Below are 16027 nucleotides of genomic sequence, written 5' to 3' on the forward strand. Positions count from 1 at the left end.
ACATGGGCAAGTCAGGAGTGGTACAGGGGGAAATATTAGGGAGGAGCTAGGGGTTATGCGGTTACCGGCAATATTCAGTGCCAGGACTCACATAGCTAAACTGAATATCTACCCCACGGTCTGTTTATTAGTAAAATTCTAGGAGATGGGACTTACACTCTTGGTTTATCATCACAGCCCCAGTAATTCGCTAACCAGCCCATATCAACGTAGAGGGAAGGTGGTTTTGTTTTCCGGCTAAAGATCTTCTTCCTAAGATATGAAAAAACAATCAAGGACTCATTTATAGCAGTAAAAAACACACATCACTTTTTTAAGTTATTGTGAATGGTCAGATGGTCTGTATTTTATTTGTTTTGAAGTTCAGGTCACCATGACATCCAACTCCTGACAGCAGTATGTAGTTATCAGCAATTTTCCAGTAAATATTATTTATTTTAAATTATTAATTCCATCCCTTAAAAGCTCAAAGCAATATAAAATACAAAATACTCACTACTTTGCCCACTCAACACATTTCAAAATTACAAAAAGCTGCATTCTAATTAAACACGCTACACTCTAACTAGTTTGTTGATAACAATTTCTACCCATGAGCACACAGCTCCCGTCCTTCACCTAATAACCAACAATCTTGGCAGTGATCCCACTCATAGCATGAATGCTTGCTTAAACAACAACAGCTTTACTAAGTGCCAAAACTGTAGATACAACAAAGGTGCATATCTTTTGGAAGAACATTCCACCAAGAACTCCCTGAAATCAAAAAAGCTTAATTCTCCCATCTTCTCTGAATGACAGGTCCAGCTTAAGGGGTGAACCAGTGAAACACTGGCTCAGGATGCCCAAACTAGTGCCAAAATCCAACTTCACCAGCTTGCCCTTCATAGCAGTGAGAACATGTTTCTTTGCTCCTACTGTTGTGCTACTCCTCCACTTCCTGTACCATTGGCTTGAAATGGAAGAAAATTCAATATACTATATGTTTCGTGCCAGAAATAAATTGAATTCGGAATGATTTGAATTTCCTGTGTGAGTACCTGTGGGGTCTGCATGTGTGTGCGTGCATATCTTATTTCTGTGTGGTGTATGTGTGAGATGTGTTGTGTCTGCGAGGGAGGTAGAGGGATGGTGGGCACTTGCAAGCTAGCATGTTTTAGTGGATGGGGCAGTTTGGATCGGATTTCTTGACCTCCTTCTGATTGTACCTCTAACCCCCTAAGCAAATTACCCCCAATCAGATCCTCCCTCCACAATTAAGCTCCTTTCCCAAACCAAAGCCTTGCCCCTGAGGGGTCAAAGAAACCTTCCCTCTCCTGGCCCGCCTATCATCATTGGAACTTACCCAGAGGTGATCTCTTGTAATCTAGTGGGTCCAAAAAGAAGTATTATGCCTCCACTTTGACCCTGTCTGGCTCCAGCAGTATTCTTACAGTACTATCACTAGGGGAACAGAGGTGAAAGTGGCCTTCTCCGAGATCCTCCCGGTACAAAGAGCAGATAGAAGGAGATAAGGGGAACTGCAAGCGATCAACGCCTGGATGAGATGATGGTGCGAAGAGGAAGGCTTTGACTTTGTGCGCAACTGGACGACGTTCTGGGGAAGAAGCAAGTACTACAGAAAGGACGGACTGAACCTCAACGAGGAAGGAGCAAGAGTATTGGCAGGCAACATAAAGAATGCCATCGAGAAGGCTTTAAACTAAAGGACAGGGGAAAGCCGACAGTCGACCAGCAGTCGATGGTCCGGGCGACAGGATGTCCCGAAGAGGGAGCTATGGACAACCACTCAGACACAGGAGGGGACGACCACAAAGCAAATAAGGGAGACAACGCAGGAGCAGAAAAGGATACCATGAAAGAACCAGGGGAGACTGCTAAGCTTAAAGAGTCCAAGAAGGTAACACAAAGGGAACTCAAATGTATGTATACGAACGTTAGAAGTTTGAGAAACAAAATGGGAGAATTAGAAGCAATAGCAAAAAACGACGAACTGGAAATCACTGGCATAACAGAAACCTGGTGGAATGACGAAAACAAATGGGATGCAGTACTACAGGGATACAAACTGTACAGAAGAGATAGTGTGGGGCAGAAAGGTGGAGGTATTGCCCTATATGTTCGGGAAGGAATAGAATCTGGAAGAGAGACTATGACGGAAGAGAAAGAGAAGCTGGAATCCCTCTGGATAAAGATTCCCAGATACAACGGTGCTGACACAAAGATTGGCCTTTACTACCGACCACCAGGACAGAGGGAGGAAACAGACTCAGAAATGATAGAGGAAATTAAACACGAATGTAAGACAGGTAATGTCGTAATCTTGGGGGATTTCAATTTCCCGGGAATAGACTGTGACCTGGGAACCTCTAACTGTGGCATGGAGGCAAAGTTCCTGGAAGTGCTAGGGAACTGCTTCCTGAAACAATTGGCGGGAGAGTCGACAAGAGGAAACGTCATCTTGGAGTTGGTCCTATATGGCATTAACGGCAAAGGAAGTAGAAGTCACAGTTCCATTGGGGACGAGCGATCACAACATGATCAATTTCAAACTCGATGTCGGGAAGGGGAAAGGTACCAAAACCTCAACCATGACTTTAAACTTTAAAAGGGGAAGATATGATAGCATGAGAGCCATGGTGAAACAACGGATCAAGAAAAAGATGGGCAAAGTCAAAACGGTAGAACAGGCATGGTCCCTACTGAAAAATACTATCACAGAAGCACAAAGTCTCTACATTCCGCGGATGTCCAAAGCAAAGAAAACTAAAGGCAAAAGAGAGCCGGCGTGTCTCACTAAAGAGGTGAAGGAAGCCATAAAAGAAAAGAAGGACTCCTTTAAAACATGGAAATGCACGAAAACAACCGAAGCTTGGAACAAACACAGAGATGATCAGAAGAACTGTCAAATATCGGTGAGGGATGCCAAAAAGGACTATGAGGAGAAAATAGCGCATGAGGCCAAAAACTTCAAGCCCTTCTTTAGGTACGTAAAAGGGAAAAAACCTGCAAAAGAGGCGGAGGGACCACTGGATGACCAGGAAAGGAAAGGATATATCAAGGAAGACAAACAAATTGCAGACTAAATTCCTTCTTTGCGTTTGTCTTTACGAAGAAGGATACTGCAACAATTCCAGAAGCAGTGAAAGTGTTCAAAGTAGTAACAGAGGACAGCCTCACCACAGTAGAAGTGGACTTGGACCAGATTTACTGCCAGATCGACAAACTCAAAAGTGACAAATCTCCTGGACCAGACGGAATTCATCCGAGAGTCTTGAAAGAGCTGAAAGTGGAAATCGGAGAACTATTGCAAAAACTTGCCAACCTGTCAATCAAAACAGGACAGATACCAGACGACTGGAAGATAGCGAATGTCACGCTGATATTTCAAAAAGGATTGAGAGGAGTGCCAGGCAACTATAGACCTGTGAGTCTCATGTCAGTCCCTGGGAAGATGGTTGAGGCGCTGATCAAGGATATCATAATCAGGCACTTAGACACACACGACCTGATGAAAGCCAGCCAACATGGATTCAGGAAAGGGAAGTCATGTTTGGCGAACCTACTTCAATTTTTTGAGACAGTGAACAGACAAATCGATAATGGAGAACCGGTGGATATTATATACTTGGATTTTCAGAAAGCGTTCGACAAGACTTCTGAGGAAACTGCAAGGCCATGGAATAGAAGGAGATATACTAAGATGGATAGGCAAATGGCTGGAGAACAGAAGGCAGAGAGTGGGCATAAATGGGAAGTTCTCAGACTGGGAGAATGTGACTAGCGGTGTACCCCAGGGCTCGGTACTTGGGCTCATCTTATTTAATATTTTAATCAATGACCTAGAGGATGGAACATTCAGTGAGATCATCAAGTTTGCAGATGACACAAAGCTATGCCGGGCAATCAAATCACAGAAGGACAGTGAGGAACTCCACAGCGACTTGAGTCGATTGGAGAATTGGGCAGATAAATGTCAGATGAAGTTTAATGTGGAAAAATGCAAAGTGATGCACTTAGGCAGAAAAAATAAGGAACACAAGTATAGTATGTCAGGTGCAACTCTGGGAAAAACCGAACAGGAAAAGGACCTGGGTGTACTAATTGATAGGACCCTGAAACCGTCGGCACAATGTGCAGTGGCGGCAAAGAACGCAAATAGAATGCTAGGCATGATAAAGAAGGGAATCACGAGTAGATCGGAGAAAGTAATAATGCCACTTTATAGAGCGATGGTCAGACCACACTTGGAATACTGCATCCAGCATTGATCTCCATACCTAAAGAAGGATATAAAACTGCTGGAGAGGGTGCAGAGATAAGCAACAAAGCTAGTGAAAGGTATGGAGAACCTGGATTATGAGGAATGACTAAAGAGACTGGGGTTGTTTTCCCTTGGGAAGATGAGACTGCGAGGGGATCTGATCGAGACTTTCAAAATACTGAAAGGAATCGACAAAATAGAGCAGGAAAAACAGTTATTTACAATGTCCAATGTGACATGGACAAGAGGGCACGTACTGAAGCTGAGGGGAGACAGGTTCAGGACAAATATCAGGAGGTTCTGTTTCATGCAGCGAGTGGTGGACTTCTGGAATGCTTTCCCAGAAGAAGTAATAGCGGAATCCACCGTTCTAGGATTTAAGGGTAAACTAGATGTACATCTCCTTATGAGTACATAATACAAGGGCTGGTCACTGCTAAGACCCCCTGGTAATTTTCCCAGCGTGGTATTGAATGCAATTAACCCTCAGAAATGCCACCAGCCACTCAAATATGTTTCATAGTGGTTGGATTTATACATTATATCCTCACCGGGCCATTTTTGTTTTGTTTTGTTTTTATACTTGTACACAGCTTGGGGAATGGAGCCAAGAATCATAGAATTGTAGTAGCAGGGACTTTTCTCTCAGGAAAAGCAGAATACATCACTCAAATGCAGATGACATCAGCTGATGCTCCCATTAGATTAGGGCTACCAGATTTCTTCTTATAAAAAAGAGGGCAAGTGGCTCCACCCTGTCTGCCCCCAGCCCCACCCCCACACCTCATGTCTCCTTCCCCCGAGCTCCAGGACAGGTCTGGAGAGCCTCCACAAATGTGCAGCCATCTATGTGATGATGTCATACGCAGGCATGCATGCATGTGACATCATGTCAACATCTGCACGTGCGCAAAGGCTCTCCAGATGTGGCCTCAAGCTCAGGGCCTTTCAAAACCCAGACAAACTGCCAGGTTTCGGAAATCCCTCTGGGTACCCAGACAGTCCTCTAAAAAGAGGACATTTCTGGGTTTTCTTGGACATCTGGTAACCCTACGTTGGATGGATTTGGTCTCCAATAGCTCAGAGGGATTTTTCTCTCCCTTTTTTAAATTCCTCTGAGCATGCACAATTGCTATCCCCAACAACCTCACCTCCTGCCTCAGTTTCAATATTCTGGCATTCCCAATGGTCAGATCCTACAGCTCTCCTCACTATTCAACAATGTCTACTTATCAGAAGACCTATAAACAGCCGAAAAGCCATGCCTCAGAAGCTGGGTTTTAAAAAATGCACTGGATATAAGAAAATGAGTGTTTTGTTATCTATGGCAATCAGTTCCAATTTCAGTCCTCATGACTTACAAACAGGCCTGACTTTCAAGACAACTGATGTGCAAATTAAACTGTTCTGAGATCATATGCATTATACACATTAAGTTTCATGAATATTAATTGTGCATATCCTGAAACCAGACCACTTGGTGGTAGTTGAGGACCTCCATGGCAACATTTACTTGGTGATAAAGTCAAGTGGTAGTTCCAGAATCTCAACTTCATCTATAGTATAGCATGTCTTCTCTAAATTGTGGGTTTCAGACCTCCTCCCATTCTTATTCCCTTTTCCATATCAACAGCTATATTAGGCATCCTGTGAGAATTCTCTTACCTGGCTCTTTCACTGAATGAAATGGGGGCGGTGCCAGGTGGTACATTGAGCACTTTTTGAGAACCAGTATATAAAATATCAATACCTAGCAGGAAAGATTACAGAGACTCAGAACATTAGTGTATTTAATAGATGGCTTTATTTCTCTGAAGGAATTTACATAATAATAAATTTGTAATAATATTATCATGTTAAAACCTACCAAAACTGTACTGTCATTCTACAAATGTTTGCCAATCTGCCTTCAGTAGCAAAGTATAGAGATCATCACACAATCACTCTCTAAAACTCAGAGGAAATATACTGAAAAATAATCTTGAGACACTGTACTAAACACTTTTTCCATAGACACAAAATAAGAGGGAAAAAACCCTCTTTAATTTGTCAGGGCCTAAGGTGCAGATATTCAAAGTGATTTAAATGGTCAGGGGAAGTTCCTGGCTGTTTAAATTGAATTTCTTGTCTGGGACTAAACAGTAATATTAAGTGGCACTTAACAGACCAATGTGGCTGAATATTGCCTCTTAATGGCCAACTCCTAACCAACAAGGTTAAGAGCAGGTCTGGGGCACAGTTTGGGCAGAGCAGCCATCTAGCTGGTTAGTGGTGATATTCAGACTACTAACAGGCTAGGAACCTGCATAAAGTTAGGTCAGAAAAAAACTTTCCTAACTTTTTGCAGGAAAGGTAATTGAGCACTAGTCTGAACTTTGGCCAGTGCCTGGTTACCCGCTGGGTAGCAGCTCCAGTTGCCTTCCTCTTCCTGATTTCCCCTCGTATTCCCCTGGAAAGGGAAACACTTCTCTCAGCCCGATTCCCCCTCCTATCCATTCCCTGAAGATAGTGCAAGGAAGGCCTGGGCCCCTCAGGCCTGTCTACAATGTTCACTTGTTCCAGTGGCCAGGATAATCCAATGCAAATTAACCCCAGATATTCAGTGTCAGTGTCAAAACATGTCCCATTACTGGATATTTGGGGATAACTCTGACCTCAGTAGCCAGAGTTTAAAAAAAAATCACTCACCACTGAAGGCTGAATATTGACCAGTAACCTATTTTTCATAGAAACATGATGGCAGATATAGGCCAAATAGCCTATTCAGTCTGCCCATCTGCAGCATCCACTATCTCCTCCTCTACCTAAGAGATCCCATGTGTCTGTACAAACACTTTCTTGAATTCAGACACAGTCTTTGTCTTCACCACCTCTACCAGGATACTATTCCATGCATCTACCACCCTTTCTGTAAAAAAGTATTTCCTTGGATTACTCCAGAGCCTATCACCTCTTAACTTCATCCCATGCCCTCTCATTCTGGAGCTTTCTTTCAAATGAAAGAGATTTGCCTCATGTGCATTTATTAGGGTTACGCAGATTTTTATTTAAAAAAGAAAAAAAGAGGACGTGAAGCCCCGCCACATTCTGCCCTCCCCGGTCTCACCCTGTTCAACCCATAGCCCCACCTCATTCCACCCACAGCCCTGCCTCGTTCCACGCCCCCCCTCCCAACACAATCCTCGTCTCTTCGAGACCACATCTGGAGGGCATCTGCACATGCATAGATGCAACATGATGACATCACATGCATGTGTGCATGTGACATAATCGTGTCACATCTGTGCATGCGCAGATGCCCTCCAAACGTGGCCCCAAGCTCAATGGTTTACAAAGCTTGGACAAACTTCAGGGTTTTGAAAACCCATCCAGATGCCTGGATAGTCCTCTAAAAAGAAGACATGGCTGGGTAAATCTGGACATTTGGTAACCCTAGCATTTATGTCACGTAGGTAATTAAAAGTCTCTATCATATCTCCATTCTTCCAGCTTTCCTCCAAAGAATGAACAGTATGAAGGTCAGAAAAGGACATCCAAGAGAGGAAGTTCAAAATTTTCCATGTACTGTATTTTACAAAAATCTCACTGAATGAGGAGCCTTTTAGTAAAACACGTACAAGGATATGCAGGAATAGATGTATATTTACTGGCACATACAGTGGGAACATCAATTTGAAAAACAAAAAAAGCAATTCTCTAACTATATACCTGCAGATACTTGCTCCATGTGTGTGTAAATGCAAAATATCATTAATGCAAACAAGTACCCTAAGGACACATCGTTTAGAATTAAGATAGGCGATATATCAAATGATCATTAAACTTAAACTTGAAACTTAAGTGACATAGTATGTAACTGCAAGGGGGAAGGTAGATGACTGAGGCTTTGATGAGATGTGAGAGGAGCTCCAAGTTATGCACATCCTTGACACATTTACATGTCCTTAGTTACACCAACTCTATGGGGTATCTGTGGGAACATAAAAGGTGCATTGGTGACAACTTACACCTGTATTCTATAATGGAATCTGGCCATCCAATTTGTCATCAGCAGATGTACAAGGAAGCACTCACTTATAGAATTGTCATCATAATGTGCAAAGGAATGGGTTGATTTGGAGTGTTACATGTGTAAGTGGCATTACTTGCATGTGTGAGTACCAGTTTTATCTCTTACACATTACATTCCAACAAGGTGAGGTATAAGTGGTGGATTTTGGAAAAATGCTCAAAAGTCAGGAGCCAATTAGGAAGTCAAATTCTAAATCTGAAATTTTTGGCTTGTTTAGATGATTTTTAAGGCCAGAATGACAAACACAATTGTTCCAAGCAGTTGGTTCATATTTGTTCATGATTCAGGGATATGTTAATGCCTATGAAAAGATACACATGTATTCCTTTTTTGAAATGGGAAGTACATGTTTATTTTAAAAGTCTGCTCACATCACACCTACACTCACATGCCCCCTTGAAAGCTGTGCATACTGAAGATATGTGTGTAAGTGGCAGGTTTCCTAAACTCGCTACCTACACATGTGTGCTCATGTACATATATAAGTTGGCTTTTAACACATTTTGAAAGAGACCAATTTAGGTGCCTAACTTTTAAGTTAAGAGCTTAAACCCCTTTGAATATTAATCTCAATGGGACTCATTTTCAAAAAAATAGATGTCAAAAAAATAGCATAAAGTGGCATTTGGACGTCTGTAGGGAGTTTATAAGACATTACCACTCCCCATGATTTACTACTTGGGATCTAGATCGATACTTGAGATAGGGTTACCAGATGTCAGGGAAAACCCAGACATTTCCTCTTTTTAGAGGACTGTCCGGGTTCCTAGATGGACTTTTCAAAACCTGGCAGTTTGTCTTGGTTTTGGAAAGCCCCGCACTCTGGTCGCGTCTTTAGGGCCTTCAAGAAGTATGCATGGATGACGTCACATACATCTGCGCATGCTGGAGGTCTTCAAAAAAGAGACAAGGCTTTTTGGGAACGGGGCTAGAGGCAGAACGGGGTAGAGCTGGAGGCAGAATGGGGTGGGCTGGAAGCAGAACTAGGCGACGCTAGGGCAGAATGGGGCAGGGCCATGTGACTAGGTTTTCCCATCCTTAAATATGGTAACCCTAACTTGGGACCTGGGTTGGCAACTGTTGGAGACAGGATGTTGGACTTGATAGACCTTTGGTCTGTCCAAGTATGGCAGTTCTTATGTTCTTATGACTACCTCACATGAGCCCAACAAAGCTAGAAAGTATTCTTTTTCCCCAGAGAGAGGGAGAGGAGGATGGGAAACCAGGATGCAATTCTCAGATGAGAACAGAGGCAGGGCTAGAGACAGGAAGAGAAAGCCCAGAGAAGAGGAGGGTACACAAGAGAATTACATGGTTCGCTACCACAGTAGGCTAAGGTAAGTCTTAACTTTCAACCTGTGATTTATCTTTACCCCAGGAGCTGGTTTAAGAGAAACAGGAAGAGAGAAATTCTGTCTTGAGAGCATATGAACTACAGCCACTAACTTCCAAAGACTTTAGGGTTGTTTTGGTGAAACCAGACCAGGGAAGCGAGTTCCTGAAATATGACTAAGAAAACCGGGTAACACTGATAGATGCTGCTTGAAACTTGTGCTGTAACAGGCTCCAGATGTAAAAGAAACTTCCATGTGTTGATCTCCTGACCGGTGTTCAGCTCTGTGTCTGTGCACTTCACTCTCAACCCTACAATGACCAGTCCACAGCCTTACTCACCAAGATGGCCAAGTGCCAATTTTTGAAGCCAGCTTTCTGGACGTCTTGTTAGGCTTCTTAGCCACTGTGCATTTGAAGTTTGAGGGGTTTTGTAGGCATGTTATAAGTGGACATTGGGTGTACTTAGACTTGGATATCTTGCAACCATAATCAAATGTTTCCCAAGACATCCTGGATGAAACTTAGATGTCCAGAGCTAGACCTGTTTTAAAAGCATGTAAGTGCCAGAAAGATACCCAAACTGATCAGATGACCACTGGGTGAATTGAGAAATGATCCCTCACACTCCCCAAGTAGTTCCTGACCCCCTTCCACACCACCAAAATCTGAATGAAATGGTATATACCTGTCTCTAGAACACACAGGTGTCTTAAGTAACTTGGTAGGTGGGCTAGAGAAACATAGAGAGGAGGACCCAGGCCCTTAAGCCACTCTCAGGGCCGGATTAATGAATAGGCCCAGTAGGCACATGTCTAGGGCCCGAAATAGTCAGGGGCCCCGCTGAAGGACGACTTACCAATATGCCAAATTTTTTTTTTCAGATGGTAATGGGCCCATGGCAATGGGCCCCCACCCGACAACACCGACCGGACGGGCCCTCCCCCCACCCCCGGCATTGATGGACAGCAACTCGGCCTTACGCCGGCATCAAAAGCAACGCAGCCAATGCAGCTCCAAGAAGGTCCCACGATGAATGCGTTTGCCGTTCCATCCCCCTTCTACATCATTTACTTCTTCCGGCAGATGCAGTCATCGTGGGATCTTCATGTAGAGCCGGCCGCATTGCCATTGATGCCGGCAGAAGGCCGCATTGCTGTCCGTCGATGCCGGGGGGGGGGGGGGCGGCTAGTTGGTGTTGTCGTCGTTGTCGGGTGGGGGCTCATTGCCGGGGGGGGCATTGCTGGGGAGGGCATTTCTGCTGCCGTGTGGAAAGGATGGTGGAGGGAGAGAAAGGGGGCAGATGCTTATGGAATTGGTGTGCAGGGAAAGGGGGAAGACATAAGGGGGAAGGATACTGGATGGAATTGGGTTGGAGGGAAAGAAAGGGGGCTGATGCTGATGGAAGTGGGGGGGGGGGAAGGGAGAGCAGAGAGTGAAATACGAAAGCATGGGAATGTGGTTGTGGGAAAGGGAAGGGAAGAAGAGGAGAGAGATGCCAGACCATTGGAGAAGGGAATGGAAGAAGATGGATGCCAGACCAATGGGGGCAAAGGGAAAGATGAAAGGGGGAGGCATACAGTTTCTGGAAGTTGCATAGAAGGACAGAAGATGAAAGGAAGAGAGTGACAAGAAGATGAGGAGAGCAGAAACCAGAGAAGACAAAGGTAGAAAAAAAATTTCTATTTATTTATTTTTTTTGCTTTAGGGGACATGCATTGCTGTTTCTGTGGTGTTGCATTGTATGCAGAGTCCAACTTCTTGGTGGTTCAATTTAACCTTTGTCTACGTATTTCTATTTTATCCCCCCAATTTTTTAGCGACGGTCACGGCTAAAAACCATACTACAGTTTTGTAAAAGGGGGAGAGATTAGTTTGTGATTATAAAAACATAAGAATATAAGCAATGCCTCTGCTGGGTCAGACCAGAGGTCCATTGCGCCCAGCAGGCCGCTCACGCGGCGGCCCATCAGTTCTAGGACCTGTATAGTAGTTCTCTATCTATACCCTTCAATCCTCTTTTCCTTCAGAAAACTGTCCAATCCCTTCTTGAACCCCAATACCGTACTCTGTCCTATCACACCCTTTGGGTGAAGAAGAACTTTCTAGAATTGGTTCTGAATCTGTCCCCTCTTAATTTTTCCGAATGCCCTCTCATTCTTGTAGTTTTTGAAAGTTTGAAGAATCTGTCCCTCTCCACTTTCTCTATGCCCTTCATGATCTTGTAAGTCTCTATCATGTCGCCTCTAAGTCTCCATTTCTCCAGGGAGAAGAACCCCAGTCTCTCTAATCTTTCAGCATATGAAATGTTTTTCATACCCTTTATCAGTCGTGTTGCTCTCCTCTGCACCCTCTCGAGTATCGCCATATCCTTCTTTAGGTACGGCGACCAGTATTGAACACAATACTCCAGATGCGGGCGCACCATCGCCCGATACAACGGCAGGATAACAACCTTCGTTCTGGTTGTTATACCTGTCTTGATAATACCTAGCATTCGCCTTCTTTGAGGCCGCTGCTCACTGTGCCGATGGTTTCATCGTTTTATCAACCAGTACCCCCAATTCCTTCTCTAGGCTACTTTCACCCATTACCAGCACTCCCATTGTATAGCTGTACATCGAGTTTCTGTTTCCTACATGCAAGACTTTACATTTCTCTACATTAAAATTTATCTGCCATTTTTTTGCCCTCTCTCCCAGTTTGTTCAGGTCCCTTTGTAGATCTTCACAGTCCTTTGTAGTCCTAACCCCACTAAAAAGTTTTGTGTCATCTGCAAATTTTATAACCTTGCACTTCGTCCCTGTTTCTAGGTCATTGATAAATACATTGAACAACAGCGGTCTGAGTACCGACCCCTGCGGTACTCCACTCGTGACCCTTCTTCAGTCCAAGTAGTGTCCCTTCACTCCCACCATTTGCTTTCTACCCACTAACCAATTTTTGATCCATCTATGTACATCTCCTTCCACCCCATGGTTCTTCAGTTTCCGTAGTAGACATTCATGGGGTACCTTATCAAAGGCTTTTTGGAAATCCAAGTATATGATGTCTATGGGGGCCCCTTCGTCCATTTGTTTGTTAATTCCTTCGAAGAAGTGCAGTAAGTTCATTAGGTACGATCTTCCCTTGTAGAAGCCATGTTGGCTTGTTTTCATCAGTTTATTCCTTTCTAGATGCTCGTCGATGCTGTCTTTTATCAGCGCTTCCGCCATCTTCCCCGGAACTGAAGTCAAACTTACCAGTCTATAGTTTCCCGGGTCACCTCTTGATCCTCTTTTAAAGATGGGCTTAACATTTGCTATCTTCCAGTCCTCCAGGATCACGCCTGTTTTCAGGGATAGATTACAAACCTGCTGTAGAAGTTCCGCTATTTCCTCCTTTAGTTCTTTCAGTACCCTAGGGTGGATTCCGTCCGGGCCTGGAGATTTGTCAGTTTTTAATCTATCTATCTGCTTGAGTATGTCTTCGAGGCTTACCTCTATGGATGTTAATTTTTCTGCTTGATCTCCTTTGAAGATTTTTTCAGGTTCCGGCACATTGGATGTGTCCTCTCTTGTAAATACTGATGAAAAGAACATATTTAGTCTATCCGCCACTTCTTTTTCCTCCTTCACCACTCCCTTCCTATCTCCCTCATCCAGCAGTCCTACCTCCTCTCTTGCCGGCTGCTTCCCTTTAACATATCTGAAGAACAGTTTGAAATTTCATGCTTCCCTGGCTAGCCTCTCTTCATATTCTCTTTTTGCTCTTTTAACCACTCAGTGACATTCTTTTTGATGCTTCCTGTGCTCTTTCCAGTTTTCCCCGGTTTTGCCCTTTTTCCACATCCGGAATGATTTTTTCTTATCTCCTATCGCTTTCTTCACCCACTAGTCTTTAAGCCCGTTATATTAACGGGTGCTAGAATATATGTCTCTATGTCTTTCTTTATTTCTGTCTCTCTCTGCCGCTGTTTTTCATTATTTTTATGTCTCTCTCAGCTCCTGTTTTTTTCTTCTTTTCTTTTTTTCTCCCTCCCTCCCACTATTTGTCTTTCTTTCTATCTGTCTTTCTCCCTGCCCCCTATGCAGCAGCATTTATTTTCCCCCTCCACTTTCCTGTGCAGTAGGTACATCAGCATTCTCTCCCCCTCCATTTCTGTGTGTATTTTTTTTTCTGTTTGTCTCTCTCCTTGTCCAAATTTTTTTTTTCTTTAAATCTGTTTCTTTAGACTCCTGTTTTTCTGTGTGGTTTTTTGATTGTCACCTTCTGTCTATCTCTTTGGCTGCTGACTGCAATTCTTACTTTTGGTTTCTCTGTCTGTGTTTGTTTTTGTGTTTGTCTCTTTGGCTGCTATAAGGTGTTTTTTTTTTTCTTTGTGTCTCTCTTTGTTTTTTGAGGTTTTTTCCTGTTTGTCTGTCTCTGCAGTATTTTTTTTTGTGTGTGTCTGTCTTTGTTTTGGTGTCTGTCTATTTGAATCTGTATCTGTAGCCCCCTTGTCCTTCTGTGTCTGTCTTTTTTTCTTGTTTGGCTGTCTCTCAAATAATTTTCCTTGTCCATTGTCTGTTTGTCTGTCTGTATTTTGGTGTCTGTTTCTTTGAATCTGTATTTGTCTCCCCCTTGTACTTCTGTGTGAGTATTTTCTGTGTGTGGAGATGTCTGTCACTTGCCTTTTTTTTTTTTAAATAACGGATGTAAGTTGTTTGTAGTAAATCGGCACAGTAGAAATGTTAAAAATTTATGAAATAGGCACAGAGTGACTTGTGTAGGTCAAACCGTCACTTGACACTCATTTAAATGGCAAAGTTCGCACGTGGAACACGCCTATTAGTAACCTGATGCAACATTGTTATGGCAACTGTGTAACGCTCCTACTATTACCCGGATGTGAGGTGGCATGCAAATCAGATCATTTAAAGCTCGCAGAATTCTTTCTTTGCGTTCCTGGCCCCTCTAAAATATGAGATTTATACTTGGGACAGTAGTGTTTTGACTTTTGGTTCTGTCTTTTTAGGTATGATTTTTAACTATACCCTCAGCCAATCCCTGACACCTAAATGTCTGGTTTGAGGGCTATGTGGACAGCCGTGGGAGGAAGTCCTCCGTAGCCCCGCACCTCCCCCCTTAGCTGACTACTCACTGTTTCGGGGGAGGAAGTCCGCCGTAGCCCCGCGCCTCCCCCCGTAGCTAACCACTCACTGCTTCGGGTGAGGAAGTCCGCCGTAGCCCCGCGCCTCCCCCCTTAGCTGACTACTCAGTGCTTCAGGGGAGGAAGTCCGCTGCAGCCTTTCGCCTCCGTCCCACCTCTCAACATAGGAGAACCTGAGAAGGAAGACCGCCGCAGCCTGGCTATGTTGGACAGCCGTGGGAGGAAGTCCGCCGTAGCTCCGTGCCTCCCCCCTTAGCTAACCACTCATTGCTTTGGGTGAGGAAGTCCGCCGTAGCCCCGCGCCTCCCCCCTTAGCTGACTACTCACTGCTTCGGGGGAGGAAGTCCGCCGTAGCCCCGTGCCTCCCCCCTTAGCTGAACACTCACTGCTTCTTTTGCCATTCACAGGCAGAGCAAAGAGGAACAGTGAGTGTTGTGGACTCACTTGTTCTTTGAAGACCACCAGACTGTCCTAGGGTAGGGGGGGGGGAATTATTCTAAGCCAGATTGATTTGGGTAGAACTCATAAATGGGACTACTGACCCATGCTTTCTTGGGCAGAAGGAGAAGGGGCAATCAATGGGGACGGTAGGGGTGTAGGAAGCTTCATTCAGGGCTAGTATTATTACCATGTTTCTTGCAATGGCTCCAGATGACAAAGTTTATTTTTTAATTCAGAGCCAACGCCACGGCTCCTCTCTCGATCCCCGCCTGGTGCAGTTCGAGAGAGTAGCCGCGGCAGCGGTTTTGAGCTTAAAAATAAAGTTTGAGAGGTAATTTCCGATGCGTGGTGCGGCTTTGAGCTTAAAAATAAAGTTTGACAGGTAATTTCCGATGTGTGGTAAGCGCGCATGCGCACTCTCGCCGTGGGCACAGCGCGATAGATCAGATCTCAGGGAACATGCGGCGAGAGTGCGCATGCGCGGCTAGCATTTTATTATTATAGATTCCATATTAGGCAAAGGTGTATTCTGTGTTCTGTTTGTATGAAAGACATGGTTTTTGTTAGCGTTGACTAGCCTTGTTTGGCAAAATGCATCGAGCATGGTTCTTGGGAGCACCTTGAATAAACCTAATTTGAATCTCCTTATTTTCTGCCAATCTTTTGTTTCATGTTGGATTCTTTGGTGGACTTCTTGCCTTGTTGTTTCATTGCAAGTTAACATACATGGAGTGGAACGTACTAGAGGAGTTACAGATTTGGTTGTTTATACATACATATGGGTTAC

General features: G+C 44.1%; 1 protein-coding gene across 1 annotated transcript in view; it reads right to left on the reverse strand.

Annotated features, from left to right (window-relative positions):
• AGXT (alanine--glyoxylate and serine--pyruvate aminotransferase) overlaps positions 1 to 16027 on the reverse strand; it is a 90508-nt gene that overhangs the window by 18831 nt on the left and 55650 nt on the right. The window contains exons 6-7 of the mRNA XM_033959613.1: positions 5930 to 6014; positions 157 to 252 (exon numbers count right to left, since the gene is read on the reverse strand). Coding sequence (XP_033815504.1) covers positions 157 to 252; positions 5930 to 6014 — 181 coding nt within the window. The remainder of the gene's footprint in view (positions 1 to 156; positions 253 to 5929; positions 6015 to 16027) is intronic.

Source organism: Geotrypetes seraphini, chromosome 9 (assembly GCF_902459505.1).
Source record: "Geotrypetes seraphini chromosome 9, aGeoSer1.1, whole genome shotgun sequence".
In the NCBI taxonomy this organism is placed as follows: Eukaryota; Metazoa; Chordata; class Amphibia; order Gymnophiona; family Dermophiidae; genus Geotrypetes; species Geotrypetes seraphini.